This window comes from Otolemur garnettii, unplaced genomic scaffold (genome assembly GCF_000181295.1).
Source record: "Otolemur garnettii isolate 467f Iridium unplaced genomic scaffold, OtoGar3 scaffold00055, whole genome shotgun sequence".
NCBI lineage: Eukaryota > Metazoa > Chordata > Mammalia > Primates > Galagidae > Otolemur > Otolemur garnettii.
In genome coordinates this window covers 1,847,103-1,865,352 of record NW_003852450.1, presented here as the reverse complement: position 1 = coordinate 1,865,352, position 18,250 = coordinate 1,847,103, and the positions used below count along the sequence as shown (strand labels likewise).

General features: G+C 34.3%; 1 protein-coding gene across 5 annotated transcripts in view; it reads left to right on the top strand.

The window, feature by feature from the left end:
- The window catches only part of CD55 (CD55 molecule (Cromer blood group)), a 30,601-nt gene extending 14,740 nt beyond the window's left edge, over positions 1 to 15,861 (top strand). The window contains exons 8-12 of one of the 5 annotated variants that reach the window (XR_002774007.1): positions 737 to 817; positions 4,200 to 4,220; positions 12,325 to 12,389; positions 14,221 to 14,428; positions 14,718 to 14,740. Coding sequence is in view for 4 of the 5 variants with exons in the window: in XM_023514595.1 (XP_023370363.1) it covers positions 737 to 817; positions 4,200 to 4,220; positions 12,325 to 12,389; positions 14,221 to 14,247 (194 nt within the window). In the remaining variant the exon portion in view is untranslated. Of the gene's footprint in view, positions 1 to 736; positions 818 to 4,199; positions 4,221 to 12,324; positions 12,390 to 14,220; positions 14,661 to 14,717; positions 14,741 to 15,695 lie in introns of those variants that run through there. The other 4 variants (XM_012806695.2, XM_012806693.2, XM_023514595.1 and 1 more) reach the window with 4 other exon arrangements.
- The last annotated feature ends 2,389 nt before the right edge of the window (positions 15,862 to 18,250 follow it).

Here is an 18,250-nt window from a genome sequence, read left to right as displayed (position 1 = left end):
ACCACAGTAAATGCTAAAACTATAGGAGTTTCACCAACTCCTCAGAAACTTACCACAGTAAATGTTAAAGCTACAGAATTCTCACTAACTCCTCAGAAACCTACCACAGTAAATGCTCCAGCTTCAGAAGTCTCACTGACACCCCAGAAACTCATCACAGATATTCGCACTATGGGAGTTTCACCAGTGCCTCAGAAAACCACTATAGTAAATGTTCTAGCTACAGGAGTTTCATTGACTCCTCAAAAAATTGCCACAGTAGAAGTTCCACCTACAGAAGGCCCACTAACTCCTCAGAAACCTATCCCAGTAAGTGTTCCAGCTACTGGAATCTCACCAACTCTTCAGAACTCCACCACAGTAAATCTTCCAGCTATAGGAGTTGCACCAGCTCTTCAAAAAGCTACCACTGTTTATGTTCCACCCACAGGAGTCTTACAAATTCCACAGAAACCTACCACAGCAAATAATGCAGCCACAAAGGCCCCAGCAACAACTCAGACACCTGTCACATCGAATACCCTATCTACAAAGGCCCTACCAGCACCTCAGAATCCCATCATGACTAATGCTTTTGCTACACTGGCCACACCAACTGTCCAAAGATTCACCACAGCAAAGCAAAAAGATTCACTTACACGAAGTCTTCCAGCAACACAAAAACCCACTGCTATACATGTCACAGTGACTAAGGGTCTCCAGATTATACAAAGATTCACTTCTGCTCATATTACAGCAACCCAGACTGAACAACCTTCCAGGACAACCATGCGTCCTCTTGCAACAAGTTTCCCTAAAGGAGGAGATATCCCTTCAGGTCAGTTGACACTGTTCAGGTTTCCTGAGTATGGATCTAATTTGCTGTGGTGGAAATACGAACTTGGCAAGATTGTAAAATTAGATAGTCTCTACTTTATTGTAGCCAGGGTTTTTCATACTAATGCTTTTGACTCTCTTTAGAGGCAGACTTGGATTGTGCTAGGGCAAATATGTTTTTAAAAAAATGATTTACAATAACAGAAAAAGATTGTTCCCCCATTAAAAAACAATGTTAAGTTAAGATTGGTAAAGAAATTGTTTTCTATGATAGCTTTAGAGAGTCATTGAATTTGTCATTTCAAACAACCAAATGTATATGTGAGTCACTATGAAAGTTTTGAGATAGATTGCTGTGGTACATTATTTCACTCCCAAGAAATAGTTGACAACATCCTTTCTGATTGACTTGTGCAAGTTTCACCTTGCTCGGCTTATTGGTGTTGCTGGGAGGGCTTTATTTGTCTCAGTCCATGAGATTTTTTATTTCTTGATTTTTGTGTATCTCAAAACTTTTGTAATGATCAATGTACTATCCTTGAGCTTGAGTCCTAGGTCTGCTTTATTGATAGAGACCCATACCTCAAAGCGTATTAAGAGATCAATCAGGTTTCCTGAAATTGCTAATTTAGTACAGTATTTCAACAGTGTCTTCTAAGTAATTGCAAATACAGAGATTCTTTCAAATAGTTTACATTATTACAAGGCTCTATAGATGATAATTATATGAAAGTAAAGTATGCTATAAGCTTTAGAATAAATATTGAATGAATGAATGAATGAATGAAACCTGTCTTTCTAATTGATGCTGTTTCAGGCCACCAGTGTGACTTCTTGCCTCATAACTTGCCTAATATGTGTGTATGTAGCGATTTTGATAGATATTCTTACTCTCTAATGAAGACTACCTATTTTATCTTTCTTAGAAAATATCAACAAGAGACAATTTTTTAAAAATTGGGGTTTTTTGTTGTTGTTTCCTGGTTTTGGCTGGGGCCGGGTTTGAACTCTCCGGTATTTGGGGCCAGAACCCTACTCCTTGAACCACAGGCACCACCCTTAAAAATTGTTTTAATTTTTAAATTAAAGTGAACACACATGTAGTAAACTGCATAAAAATAAATGTATGGCTCAATAATTTTTCTAAAGCAAGTATTTGTGTCACCACTATAAATGTCAAGAAATACATTATCAGTTCCCCCAGATTTTCCACATGCTCTGTCAAGCCAGAACTCTATCCTCTGACTTCTCAAGCTAGTGAGACTGGGGCTCCCTGCTACCCATACCATGTGGCTTTGGGCCCTTCACTGCATGAAAGCATATCTAAACCTTGCCTGCAAACCCCATTTAGTTCTCCTTTTTAAAAAAGGAACTTCAATTCCTGCTTACTTTCAGGCACTTTCTAGTTGGCATCAAATAATTGTTGTTTTAACTATATTTTTATAGTTTATGACCATATTTTCATAAGGATTTTATGTATGTTATAAATGTTATCTTAAAGCCAATTTTTCAAGTACCTAGTTATTTTTAAGACTTTAAACATACAGATATTATTGTTAAAGTTCCCTTGCACATTTCTCTACCCCCAGTTTTTTCTCCCTAAGACAATTACTGCCCTGAGGCTGGTGGGCTTACGTACCTATAAATTCTTATACTACATTTGTACATATATAAGTAGTTACTAATGTTGTTTTCTATTTTCTATAATTTATATAAACAATATGTCATGTTTCATTATCTACCTTTATGTTTAGCACTCAACATCGGTTTTGTGGTTTATATTGATTCATTTAGATTTAGTTTACTAATTTTAACCCTTGCATGGAGGTTTTGATGTCTTAATTTTTTTTTTTTTTTTTTTTTTTTTTGAGACAGAGTCTCACTATGTCACCCCTGGTACAGTGCCAAGGCGTTACAGCTCACAGCAACCTCAAACTCTTGGGTTCAAGCATTCTTCTGCTTCAGCCTCCCAAGCAGCTGGGACTACAGCCCTCCCCCCACAACGCCAGGCTGTTCTTTGTTGCAGTTGCTATTGTTGTTTAGCTGGCCCGGGCTGGGTTCAAACCTGCCGCCGCCGCCGCGGCCGCCTGTGGTGTATGTGGCTGGTGCCATCACCATGGTGCTACAGGCACCGAGCCAGATGTTTTAAAATTTTATGGCCTCTCTGGGTGTAAACTTTTAGATTATGTATACCCAGTTTTTAAAAGGGCAAGGCAAAGAAAATAAATTTCACTTTATATAAATTTGTTGTTGACCTAATGTGGAAATATTTGTTTCTATAAAATGTACAAGATAAATTTAATAAATTTAAACCTAATGAATTAATTAATATCATAAAAATATAATAAATGTAATTATATAATAATATATAATATACAGAGGGTGCCAAAATACATTTTAAGAGAGGAAAAAACTGTGTTAAAATTGTAATAAAGTCACATTTGACTTGTGCTATCAAAGCGGTACTCAACATGTCTTGTACTCATCTTTTGTTAATCAGTACATATTGAGTATTACAATTTTAACACAGTTTTTTCCGTTATTAAATTTTGTATGCATGTTTTTGGCATGCTCTATATAATAAATATAATAAATATATCAACTTTTGATCTTATGTACAATTACTTTATTCTATCAGGGAACAATGTAATATACCATATTTAGCACTTACTGAAAAATTATAGTAGTTGCCACTTAATAAGTGTGTACTCCAACGGCATGTACCATGTACCTTCCATTTGTTAACACTAGTTCCTACAACAGCTTTGCAAAGTAAGTATGTTTAGTTTTGTTTTATTGATGATAGAGGCTTAGAGATTAGCTTGTATAGCTCATATCTAGTGCATAATTAATGGGGAGGTTAAAACATATATTTGTTGAGTCCCAATCCTGTGCTTTTTCTGGTGCATAATATCACCTATTCTGAGTGGTCATCCGTAGTCATTGCAAAATATAAATAATAAGGTGTTAGGGTAATTTTGAGTTTTGGTAGAGTCTGCTGAAAGGGATTTGGATTTCTTGTAGTTTCTTGATAGCAGGAGGGAAGCAGCAGTTATTTACTATTTAAGCTTTTCAAACTCCTTTCTTGCCATGTTATATAACCAAATTTAGATGGTATTTATTTTGTTATTTGATAACTCCTTATGTGTAAAGTGTTGATTATGTTATTCTGACATAGGAACTGGTGTTTCAGTTACTTGATTGATTAATACTGTATAATTATTTTCATAAATTTCATTACAATTCTTTGACTTACCGAAATTTGAGTTGCTTTGGAGTTTTCAAATGCAGTTGATTGATCCTATATTAAATTGCTAAGCAAATCAATGGGCTTTTAAATTTTTTATTTTTGTAATTCTTTTTTTTTCTCCCTTCTTCTGTAGGTACTTCCGGAGTTGTACATGGTAAGTTTGCCTCTCAGGCATGAATTATCGTTGTGGGGTGAACAATCCATATTTCTGAAAGATAATATTGTCTTCTTTTTTCTTAAATTTTTTTCTTTTTTTATTTCAGATTGATGTGAGGGTACAATTAGGTTACAATATTTGTGTTTGTTAATTAGAGTCCCTATTGTAAGTTGGGTACTGCACCCAAAAGGTGTGCCATGTACCCTTACATTGGTGCCCCTTAAGTGGGAGCACCAATCCCCCTCCCTTCTCTCTTCTCCCCTTCCACTTTTCCCCTCCCCCCAACTTGAATTGAATTGAGTTTTTCTCTTGAGTGAGCAGGTATTAAATCATCTACCATCTACTGATATTGAGTACATTGGACACTCACTTTTCTATTCTTGTGATACTTTACTAAGAAGAATGTTATTCAACTCCATCCAGGTTAATACAAAAGATATAAAGTCCTCATCTTTTTTCATTGCTAAATGATAGTTTTATGGTACACATATACCACAGTTTATTAATTCATCCCTGGGTTGATGGGCATTTAGGTTGTCTCCACATTCTGGTGATTATAAATTGAGCTGCATATTTCTCACCTTTAAGTTACTGTGAAGGGAATTGTGTCCTTCAATTGCTTCTCAACTTGGCTCTTATTGGTGTATACAAAGGCTACTGATTTATGGACATTGATTTTATACCCTGAGACATTACGACATTTCTTGATCACTTCCAATCTTATGGTTTAGTCACTGGGGTTTTGTAAGTATAAGATCATATCATTGTCAAAGAGCATGAGTTTGACCTCTCTGCCCCCATTTGGATGCCCTTAATATCCTTCTCTTACCTGATTGCATTCACTAGACATTCTGGAACTATGTTGAATAGTAGTGGTGATAGAGGACATTCTTGTCTAGTTCCAGTTCTAAGTGGAAAAGCTTTCAGTTTTACTCAATTCAGTATGATGTTAGCTGTGGGTTTGTCATAGATGGCCTCAATCAGTTGAAGAAATGTGCCACCTAAGCCTATTTTTTTAAGTATTCTTGTTAGAAGAGGATGCTGAATTTTATCAAGTGCTCTTTATGCATCTATTGAGAGGATCATATGGTCTTTGTTCTTGCTGGCATTGATATGGTGAATTTGCATCCCTAGGATGAAATCTATTTTTTGATGTTTAATTTTGATCATGGTGTATAATTATTTTAATGTGTAGATATAATCGTTTGGTTGGGATTTTATTGAGTATTTTTGCATCAGTATTCATTAGTGAAATTAGTCTGTAGTTCTTCTTTTTGGTTGAGTCCTTTCCTGGTTTTGGTATCAGGGTGATAGAACATGTTAGGGAAGGTTTCTTCCTTCTCAGTGTTTTGGAATAGGTTCTGCAGTGTAGGTACAAGCTCTTCTTTAAAGATTTGATAGAATTCTGGTGTTAAGCCATCTGGTCCAGGGCTTTTTATGTTTCCTTAGAATCTTTTTTATTGTTTCTTCCATTTCAGTGCTTGATATTGGTCTGTTCAAGAGATCTATTTCTTTCTCTAAGTCCAGGAAGGTGGTGTGATTCCAGGTGTTGGTCCATTTCCTCCATGTTGTCAAATTTCTGGGTATAATATTTTTCTGTTAGTGCCCCTTTGTTGTTGATTGAGGTTATTAGAAATCTTACTTTTCTGTTTCTAATTAATCTGGTCAAAGGTTTATTGATTTTGTTTATCTTTTTGAAGAACCAATTTTTTTTTCATTAATTTTCTGAATGATTCTTTTGTTTTCACTTTCATTTGTTTCTGATTCACTTTTATTTATTTCTTTCTGCTAGGGTTTGGGATTGGATTTTTCTTCCTTTTCCATTTCCTTAAGATGATTCATTAGGTTATTGATGTGTTCTATTTCTGTTTTTTTTGGATGTGGGCATCCAGTGTGCTAAATTGCCCCATAGGCCTGCTTTTGCAGTATCCCACAGGTTTTGGTAGCTTGTGACTTCATTGTTGTTATATTCAAGGTATTTAATAATTTCCTCCTTTATCTCCTCCTTGACCCAACCATCACAAGTTGTTTAGTATCCATGCCTTTCTGTAGAATGAAAATTTATGTGGGGGTTGAATTCCACCTTTATTGCACTGTGGTCTGAAAAGATAAAAGGTATAATTTCAATTCTTTTAATTTTGTTGAGGATTGCTTTTTTCCTAAGATGTGATCTATTTTGGAGTATGTTCCATGGAGTAACAACATATATCCATTAGCTTTGGGATGGTATGGTCTGTATATGTCTATTAAGTCCAATTGTTTTAGGGTCACATGTAAGTCCCATTTATCTATGTTTAATTTCTGTTTAGAGGATCTATCTAGTTCTGTCAGAGGGGTGTTAAAGTTCCTACCTATTATGGTATTATTGGCTATCATATTGCTTAGACCTGTTAAGGTCTGTTTCATAAATCTAAGAGTATTTGTTAGGTGTATAAACATGTAGAATTGAAATGTCCTCTTGTTATATTGTTCCCTTGATGAGTATGAAGTGACGCTTTCTGTCCTTCTTAATTTTAGTTGCCATAAATCCACTTGTCTCTGAAAATAAGATTAGAACCCCTCTTTTCTTCTGATTTAGATTTGTCTAAAATGTTGTTTTCTAGTCCTTCACCCTGAGTCTTGTTTTGTCCTTTGAGGTTAGATGTGCTTCCTAGAGAGAGTATATAGATGGCTTGTGCTTTTTTTATACAATCAGCCAGCCTGTGCCTCTTCAGAGGGGAATTCAGGCCATTTATATTTATTGAGAGAATTATACCTATGGTGGAGTTTTATTCATCTTATTTTGTGAAAGTCTGTTGCTTAGTTTTATCGTTTATGCCATTGTGGAAGCTAGGTTGTATCTTTTAATTTCTGGGTGTTTACTTTGCTGGTGGTCTGTTGTGATGGTCAGTGGGAGAATAGGTCTGATTATTTCCTATACAGCTGGTCTAGTTTCCTCAATGTTTGCATGTTAGTAAAAAATTTGATCTCTTCATCAGTTTTGAAACTTAGTTTAGGAAGATACAGAATTCTGGACTAAAAATTACTTTAAGAAGGTTAAAGGTGGATGACCACTCTATCCTAGCTTGAAAAGTTTCAGCTAAAAGTCTGTTGTCACTATGATGGATCTGCCCCTGTAAGTCATTTGGCGCTTACTCCTGATTGCTTGCAGAATTTTCTCTTTCATTTTGACTTTGGACAGGCTTATTACAATGTGTCTTGGAGATGCTCTGTTTGTGTTGAGATGACCCAGGTTTTGATAGTATTTTGGAATTTTCGATGATGCTTAGGAAATTTTCATTTACGATATCCTCCAGTAGGGCTTCCATTCCTTTGGATCATTTTGCTCCCCCTTCAGGGATCCCTATAATTCGTATGTTTGAATGCTTCATGAAGTTCCATAATTCTCTAAGTGATTGCTTTGCTGTTTCTCTCTTCTGCCTTTTTAAATGCCTAGGTTAGCTCGAGAGCCTTATCCTCTACCTCCATTTTTTCTTCTCCATTGTCTAATCTGTTATTGATAATTTCCACTACATCTTTAATTTCCATGATTGACTCTTTCAATTCCTTAAGCTAAGATACATTTTTTCTCATTTCTTCATGTCTTTCATTCATTATTTGCATCAGTTTTTGGATTTCTTTTTGTTGATTTTCTACATTTCCTTCAATTCCTGTCATTGTTTTTGCCATCCATATTTTAAATTCACTTTCTGTCATTTTTGCAATTTTTTTATAGGTTGAATTCTTTGTGGTAGCTACCCCACGATTCCTTGTGCTGGGGGTGGGGTTGTTCTCTTCTGGTTTTTCATTTGCCAGAATTTTTCTATTGGTGCCTCCTCATATGTATTTTCTTCTTGTTCACTTTCTTTCCCTACTTTTTTCTCTCACTTTTTCCTTCACTCTAAATTACCTCTGTGTTTGGGTGTTGAAGTGTCTTCCAGGACACTCACCAAAAGGAAGAGAAAAGAATGAGAAGGTAGTAAAGAAAGAAAAAGATAAAGAGAATAAGGGGAGGGGGGAGGTTTGAAAGGAAACAATTAAGAAAGAAGAAGGGCAGAAAGGAGAGAGGGGAAATAGTGGTGTTTGGCAGGGTGCTTTGACTCACACTCACAATTCCAGGACTCAGCAAGACTTGAGGGGGTGGGTCTCTCAAGAGCAAAAGCTCCTCACCAGCCTGAGCAAAAGCAAGACTCTACCTCTGCCAACTCTAGAAAAAGTTTAGCAGCATATCACTGTGGAGACCTACCAATACCATCTTTCCAAATGGTAGCCCAGGGGCTCAAGGCTTCCTTCAGTTAGGCCAATACTGTGACACCTCAGCCCATGCCTCAGAGTGAGGCTCTGTCCCATAAACAGAATACGGAATGAAATAGAATAAAGCAGATTAGAAAAAAGAAAAATAATAATGGTATATAAAGAAAATTGAAAATAAAATTATATAAGATGTAAAAATAAAGGGATGTCTGATTGTTGTTTGAGAAATTTATGTGGGAAAGATGAGAAAAGTAGAAAATTCTCTACTAAGAGAAGAGGAGAGAAATAGAAAAGAAAGAATGAAAGGGGTGGAAAAAACATACCAAAAAATGGTATCTTTGCTATTAAAGAAAGTATTAAAGGAAAAAACAAAAATACAACAAAATAGAAAACAAAAACAAAACTAAGGAAAAAATTAAGGAAAGGGAAAAAAAAGTATTATTTTTGTGTGGACATCTGGTGCTCCCAGTGGGAAAAAAAGATAAAAAAGGTATATAATGCAAGATATTTCCTGGACCCCAGGTGGCGCTGTGGTGTTAGGAGAAGCAAAATAAGCAAGCTGATTTTGCTATATAAGATGGGAGCTGGAAGCCACTATCTAGTTGCCAAGGAGACCTAGTCCTGTCTTCCTGATTTATTTGTCCTCAATCAGGGTTTGTTGGCTTCACTAGCATTCAGTCCGCTCAGGGTTGGGAGCCTGAAGCTCTTACCTGACTCCTTAGGAGGCACACCTTGACCTTCCAATAGTGCCCCTTGGCCACAAAGGGGCATGGGAGCTGCTCAACTCACCCCAAGTATGGCTGCCCAAGGTCAGCAAAGTTACCCTTTAAAAAATTCTGTTGCTGTAGTTATGAGGCCAAAAACTTGTTTTGCAGTTTTTTTCTAGGATTTGGTTCAGGTTTTTGTTTATAAATATATTATTTGATGTTATGAATTTAGAAGATTAATTAGCCCTTAAAGATGGTAAGAGAAATGTTAAGGAGAAATACAGCTAATTTGGTATGGTGATAAATAAATAATGTCCAATAGAAAATACACTTTTATAAAAATGCTTATTTTATATGTTCTTATAAGCTGAAGTCTTCCATCTTATGCATGTGTAAATTAACCAAGAGGTGACAAAACTGAAAACAAAAACAATATTACTAAGGTTATTTTGCTCTTTGAATGAACCTCTCGTAAGCCAAAAGATTCACCCTGCAGGATCCCAGCAGTTTGCATTTCACTTTGTTCTATCTGTATTTTAAGCAGAAATAAACATATTCTAAATGCAAATTTCTGGTTTAATGTTTTAATGTTCACAAAAATGATGAATTTAATAGATAGATGAGCATAATCTCATGGCTCAGTAGCATTCAATGAAGACTTGACATACTTAATTTGTCTCTTAATTTCTCAAAGTATATATTCTTTGGCTTTCAAGAAAACCTTATTTAGTATTACTTGTAATTCCCGCTCCCTTCTTCTTAAATCAGAGATGTGGCATCATTTGTTTTGTGATCTAATACTTCATAAGACAAATCTGAAAGTTATCTTTATTTCTTAGATTTATTCTGTGAATCAAAAAAGTAAACTCTACTTGCAAGAAAACTCTTTTCATCATTACACTGCAATATAAGTGAATGGTACAGAAGATCTTAGAAGTATTTGCCTTTTTCCCCCATTTAATTCTGCTAAGAGAGAGGGACTGACTAATCTGAAGAGAACTTTTTATTTGCCTTGTAAATGAAGCTTGTGTTGTAAATTTTTAAAGTATTCTTCCATGTTTCTGTATCAGTTTTTCAATTTTTTTTCAGTCTTGCCCTTTCCTCACCAAGGACCTTTATAGGTTTTTTTTTTATCTTTCCCACCACACATAATACACCAAATCTATTTAGATACCACCCACAAATATATACATGTGGAGAGAGAGACCTTAGACATTAAAAAAGTAAACTTTGGCCAGGTGTGGTGGCTCATGCCTATAGTCCTAGCATTCTAGGAGGCCAAGGCAGGTGCATAGACTGAGCTCACAGGTTCAAGACCAGCCTGAGCCAGAGCAAGACCCCGTCTCTAAAAAATAGCTGGGAGTTGTGGTGGGTGCCTATAGTCCCAGTTACTTGGGAGGCTGAGGCAGGAGAATCACTTGAGCCTAAGAGTTTGAGGTCACTGTGAGCTATAACACTATGGCACTCTACCAAGGGCAACAAAGTGACTCTGTCTCAAAAAAAAAAAAAAAAAAGCGGTAAACTTTTTTTATACCTTCTTCAGATATCACACCAATTGAGAATACATGCTTTATGGTTTTTGTTGCTGCTATTGTTGTTAAGACAGTATCAGGTAGAAGAAAGAACTTGTGCTTTGGAATTAAACCACTTAGACCATAGTTTGAATCCTCTGTTGTTTTTTTTCTTTTAGTAATTATTCAACTTAACACAAGATTAATTTAACCTCTGAATCTCAGTTTTCTTATTTATAAGATGGCAGTTGTGATTCTTGTTTAAAGTCTTTGAAGCTTAACGTGTTGGTGAATATGAAAACTCCTAGCAGAGTGGTAAAGTTGAATAAGTATGAACTTGAAGAAGTCATGGCATGCAGTCACTATTATTTTCCCTAGGTGGATTTCTGACAATTTTATTATTTCCCCTGGCCACACCAAAGAATAAGAATATTCTTTCATTTGGGTAACATTTACATGTTTGTTCTGTGGCAAATACTGGAACATTGAGGATTTTTGTAGGTATTATGTTATGTACTTACCAACTTATCACAACAGTCCTACAATGTGACATTTATACCCCACTTTCAGCTGAAAGAACTATGGTTTTACAAGATTAGTAGCTTGCCCAAGGTCATAGAGCTAATAAGCAGTAAATAGAGGCAGATGACTAGTACCAGGTACTTTATAGCATAGAAAGATTCTCATCGTAGTGAGAGCCTAAAAGATTGCACAACTCAAGTTAGACAATTATACACTCATTAGTAACATTAGCCTCAGTTGTTTTTCTAGTATCATCCATAATTTCCTTTGTAGTACGGATCAGAGGAATAGAGTCCACAGTCATTTGTGGAGGTGGGAGGTGTTATAGAAAGAGGAAAGGGAGAATGAGCATGGTAAGAGATGAGGGCAATTGAGTGGTTATCAGAAGAAAGAATATAAAACAAGCTGTAAAAATGGTTTGTCACTGATCAACATATTTGACCAATTATTTGATATGGTTTGGTTCAAAATAGAACTTTTAACCTTAAAGTAAATATAACTTTTCTAAATTAAATTTCATCTATTATATAGTAGACTGAACCCTGAAAAGCATATTCTGTAGGCAAAGTAAATATATTTTGCCCTCCAAATCCCCCAAATGATAATAGTACAGGTATCATCTTTCCTATGATGGGGAAATGCCGACATATTTGTAATCTGTATTATGAACTAAGTAAATGCCTCTCATTAACTACATGTGTAACTTCCATCTTTCTGAAATTTAGTTTACTTACCTACAAAATGAGGGTGAACCTTAGGATACTCTTGAGCTCTAAAGTGACATAATTCCATTATCATATTTGAATGATCAAAACATTTAAAATTGAGCATGGATGGATAAAAACACTTCACAATCTTCGCAAATCCATCAAAAAATTTGTATTTTAGAATTGTGACCCTTTAAATATTTTATTTTACTTTTTTTTAAAGAAAACAAGATGAATAACAAGCAGCATTATTGTCAAACTTGTGACAGTAGGAAGCCATATACAAAATGCAATCCATATCGCCTGTTTTTTCTTTAACTTCATAACCAATATGTATATCATGTGAAACTACACTAATGTAAAAGAATATGTAATTGCTCATGTTTCTATTAACTGTGTTACCATGTTTTTCCCCCTCAAGGATTTGTTGCTGCTATTATAGTAATTACTACCGTAAGTCTAGGCATGGCACTATGGAGATTCAGGGTGAGCAGAATTCTGATGATTTTTAAAAATTTATTCTTTGCTTCTTTCCAGTAACATTTGACACTCTCCACTAAAATTAGCTAACTCTCTTAGCTTCATTACATTTTTTAACGTGCTGTCTTTTCATTCCTTCTGCCTATAATTGCTATCCTGGATGAGTAGCCTTGGTGTCTTTTTTTCCCTCAGTATATTTAAGAACACTAAGCACATTTCAAAGGAAAGTGACTTCTAAATCCAAAGTCTCAGTTTGTGATCTAAACAACTTATCCTTTTTTCTACTCAATATAATCTGTGATAGTATCTGTCCGTTATACAGAAACAAATCTAGGAAAAGTCAGCCTCTAACATATTGTGAAATTGCCTGTTGGGGCCTTTTCTGAGATATATTATAAATAGATGCTAGTCTAAAACAGAGTGGGCCCAAAACAGTCCATTGGTTAAGAAGGCAGACTGTGGTGTCTGACTGCTCAGTTTGTTTCTGATTCTTCCATTGAGGAGCTGTGTGACTGTGAGCAATTTAACTTCTTGTGCCACAGTATTCTCATTTGTAAAAATGAGAAATATATTACCTACCTTATGAGATTATAGTAAGGATCCAAAGAATTACCACCTGTAAGGTGCTCAGAACATAGTAAGCACTCAGATATTAAAACAGCAACACGTACACACCATTAGTATTATTTGAAATATCTACATTGAATCTGTGTATGTTAAGTAGAATGTTATAGTTTGTTCTGATATATCCTGTAAACAAACAGAAAGATTTAAATTGATACTTTCTGTTTGTAGATTTAGCTGTATAAAAAACTTGATTGTGGAGTTTATACAAACATGAGTATTTCCAGGCTGGCCGTGCCTGTTTATTTTTTTCATTAACTAATAAGAAAAACAATTTAATATTATCAAATTACCAGTTTTAATTCTTTGGACAGTGTGAGTTATGTACTTTTTATCCCTTATACCCTTTCCATTCCCCTTAAATTAGCCATATTGCTTAAACCTGTTACAAACTAAAGTATGTAAACATTTTTTAAATCTCTAAATGGATCAGTCTTTTAGAAAAGGATTTGACCATTAGGTCCCGGGGAGGAGTTAATAGTTTTTATAGATATTTGTCTAATATCAATAAACTATTCTAGATGTTACAATATCAAATTTAGTAAGATGTAACTTCTCCTCAAGATACTTTAGAAACTTCTTTGGAATGTGGGTTAGAGCCTAGCAAAAAACTAGCAGAGTTCTAAGTCACATAAAATGAGTGAAGTGGGTACAGATGCCTCAGCAAAACTACTCCGCCCCCCCCCAAAAAAACCCCACCAATATTCTGTACTCTCTTGCATTTGTTTCAGATCCCTTTTGAAATACTATTATCAATTTATCAAATTACAAGTTACCAATTTATAAGAGTATTGTCAGTTTACCAAAACCAGTGCTTTCAGGTTCTGTGAGTCAGGAGGGTGGAACGTGACTTAGCAGGTCTTCTATGGCCTTTATCAGTTTCTTTACGTACGTTGATAAAGAGATTGGCCAAGATACTTTGAATAGGACAAAAAGTGCTAAAATGTAGAAGGGGAGAATATAGTATTCCCCCCTTTATCTGTAGGGGATGCATTCCAAACCACAGATAGAACCTAACCCTATATATAATCTGTTTTTTCCTATACATACATACCTGTAAGATAAAGTTTAATTTATGAATTAGGCACAGTAAAAGATTAATAGCAACTAATAATGAAACAGAGCAATTACTAAAAAGATACTATAGTAAAGGTTATGTGAATGTGATCTGTCTCTCTCAACATATCTTTTTACTGTACTCACCTATTTTCAGGGTGCAATTGAGACCTCCAGTAACTGAAACCATGGATGAGGGGACTACTGTATTTGTTTTGAATTGTATTTTGGGATTTTGCGATAAACCTACTCGTTCCATTCCGAATCAGAGCAATCATGCAAACCTCAAAAAAGAATTGGCCATTTTCATGTACACATAAAGATCACTTCATTTGCCTTACTTTAGAAGTATAAAGCTGTTGAGGGTAAGAGTTAACTTTATATATACCTGGTTAGCCTTTTGATCTCATAGTGATTTAAGTAAGTATTTGATCTTAGTTAGAACAGAAAATATAATGAATGTGAAAGTCATAATGTAACTTCATCTAGTGATTCTTTGTGTTTGTCTACCAAAAGACTTATTTATTTCAGAAGCATTGCATTTGGATGATAATTTTTAGTTTAGGGATAGGAGTGTAAACAACTGTTTGATTGTGCTTTTTGAATGAAATTTAAATTATATAATTCAATTATTTTTTCTTTTCTACTATTCAGCTCTTAAAAAATAAGAACAACACAATATTCAGTATTTTATAATTTAAGTGTGACTGTTGGTGCCTCTCAGAAATAAAATCTTCTGGAGAATTATAAGAGGTATATATGGTTTAATAAAATCACATTTTTTATCATGTAAAATATCCATGACCTTTAAGGGATAATAGAGGTTTCAATCTTTGCTATTGCCAGAATTATTTCTTCCTTGTTGAATGAATGACTAACCCATTGAGTCTCTCATTACTCTGCCATATCATCAGTTCTGGACTTGTTAGCAGTATGCTTATCATCTTATCCTGTGTTTTGCACTTAGTGTGTTGTAATGTCATAATGGCACAAATACAGGGGGAGGGTATGTGGAACATGAGGACTTAAAAAGAATGCCTTCATTATGACAATTTGCATCATGAGATGGTTGGCCTGTCTTATATATGTTTGTCCTTTGCCTGCTTGCTTTTAGAGTTTTCAGTGTTTAAGAAATGTTACAATGTGTGTTAATATATTTTTTCTGTAGGTCATGTTTATAAATCTTAAATGATATCTGTTTTATGTGTTTACACAAAAGTAACTTGATTTAAATGTATGTCTAAAACTTTGTAATGCTCTTGAGGAATCTCTCTTCCATTTTACATGTAGCCTTCAGGGGGTTTTCACTGACTTGTTTTTTTATATATTTTTCAACATATCCCTCAAATAGGAATTCATTGACTTTTAATCTCAGTGCATCTTAATTGATTCTAGCTTGGCCACTATTAACCTCAAGTAACTAAAAACTCAACTGTCATATTGTAGTTGTTGCTATAGCTGCTAAACTATAACTGTAAAAGGTTGTTTATAACTTACTAATTTTTCATTTCTTTTGCACTACAGATTAAGAAATTCTTATTGATAATTTATCACATAGTAACTAAAAATTAATGTTTCTCATTAGTAAATGAAATAGTTTTGATTTTAACTTTTCCTTTTTTTATTTTTCAGAACAAATGTGTTTCACATTGACAGTTTTGCTTATAATGCTAATAACCACTGGCTCGATGACCTAACCAAAGAAGAATTAAGAAAGCGCACACAAGCTTTCACATGGGATATTTCTACTTACTTAGATCTATCTGTTGAAATACAATAAATGTAATAGTGCTCTTCATTTCTAATGTTATCATTGTCTTTAAGGTGTGTTAGGAATGTCAACAAAGCAAGAAGAAAGAAAGAAGTCAACCCTGGAATCACAGACTTAACTTACCTAAGCCTCTTGAAAGTAGACCAGCTTACAGAATTGAGAATGATATTTTCCTAAAAGGATAGAAAGCTATAGACATTTGCTCATACTGAGAATGAGAAGCATGAAGAAAAGAAAATAAGTGATTTTTTTCACTGGATGTGTAGTATTTTTACTTATAAAAGGAATTTTTTTTAATTCATAAACCATTAATTGCATAACAAAAACAAAAAAGCTTAATCCAATTTCTTCTAAGCAAAATTGCCAAAGAGCAGTGAACCACATTATAAAATAATCCTTGGCTGTACAGCATTTTTTCCTTTCCTTATTCCATTAAAACGAGCCTGAATTGGTTGGCAGAATATTTTGAAGGAAAAAGTGCTAAGGAGCAAGGAGTGTTGTGGGTGGCAAGGGAAGAATATAGAATAGAAAGTTTGGTTCTTCCATGGTAGTGTAAACACAGATAATGAACCAGGATTTAGCTCATGATTTGTAAGATGATCTGCTGTCATTTTTTTTTTTTTTTAATGAGGACTATGAAGGTATCTTCTTTGACTTAATGTCTTTGAAAGTATCAGGATATTATACTGTTAACATCAGAAAAGAAGTGAGATCTTCACAGCCAAATTATGAATTTTATTCTTTCATAATATAAGATTATTTATGCTTGTGTCAGTAAACATAGTGGTATTACATGTATAGCAAGGAAATTTCAAGAAGATATGTAAAGAAATATTTATTTTCTCAAATATAAATAACAGTGGTTTTCTATGTATAACAAGGAAATTTCAAGAAGCTAGGTCAAGAAAAATTTATTTTCTCAAATAGAAGTAAATCATTAATCACATTTTTTGGTCTCATGTATTTGAAATTGATTTTTTTAATGTAAATATTTGATTTCTAAATAAGATATTCTCTCCTACCTCCCACAAGTTTAGAAGCTGTCCTTTGGTGATCCTAGTGTGAATTATTTTCAGTTACTTTTAAATTATACTATATTCACTTTTTCAAGCATGCCATGTTGATCTTATTGATTTACCTAAAGGCAATCACATTAATTTCTAGGCTCTTAATACATTCTTGCCAATCACATTTTAAGTATGAGACTGGACTAGAGTATAGGCAGTCTTGGGTTACAGATGGCCTGACTTACAGTGTTCCAGACATATGAACGAGCTCCCAAGGTTCACCTAAGGATAATTTATAATTAAATAATCAAATTAATCATGAACCTGAATGGAGTAAGCAATTGATTGGCACAGCATCTTTACAGTAGCAGCTGATCTCATTCTTTAGAGTCACGCACAGCATCACTTTCGTCTTAACTTTTTATTTGATTTTGTGCGTCTCAGTTTATTCTGCCTCCAAGGCTAATGTCCACTGCAAGTTCAGGTGAGCCTGCAGGGAAGGGAAAGATGTGATTACCATAGAAACAAAATGTCATCATTCATTGAAAGCATTAGGCATAGTCACTCAACTGTCAGAACAATTATAAAGGATAAAGTGAGAATAATAGAATATGTGAAAGGCAGGATTCCAATGAAAACATCAATTATTACTAAGCAGCATAGTGGATTAATTATTGAAATGGAAATGTTATTATTGATTTGGTTAGAAGATCAAAATAAGTATAACATTCCTATTAGCCTAAGAATTGAAAGAAAAAACAATAGTTTCTGTAACTTGCTATATTATAGTACCAGTCTGATTATTGTTATTATAGTATCACACTGTATTATTATTATCACATATGAGCCATTATAGTATTATTACCATATAGTCCTATTCATCACTAATCTGACTTATATACAATTCCTATCTAAAGGCATTCTTAGGTACCTATCTCGTCTGTAACCCAGGAATGGACTGCACACTAGTTATATAAATGTACCTAGATTTAACAATGATTATTTTATTATATTGCCTTGTGTATTTTTTTTATTGTTGAAGTACTTTAAATTCCATATGCTTCATGGAATTTCCAGTCCTGCCATGATAATTTCAACTACTGGTCCTCTCAGTCAGCTTACTGTCTCACCTTATGAAGGCAAAAAAAGTCCCTACTTTTAGAAATACATATGATATTTATATTGAAATATTTATAAATACTTCAAAATGTATTTCTAAAAGTAGGCACACTTTTTTACCTTAATCACAGTCATCACAACTCACAAGATTAATAATAGTTTCCTAATAGTTGCTAATAGGGAATTCTTTGAACATTCCTGAACATTCTGGTAATAGACACCTATCTACCTATTCATTTATTCATTTGTTAAATCTGAGGGCCTGCTGTGCCTATTCTTGTGGGAGCAAT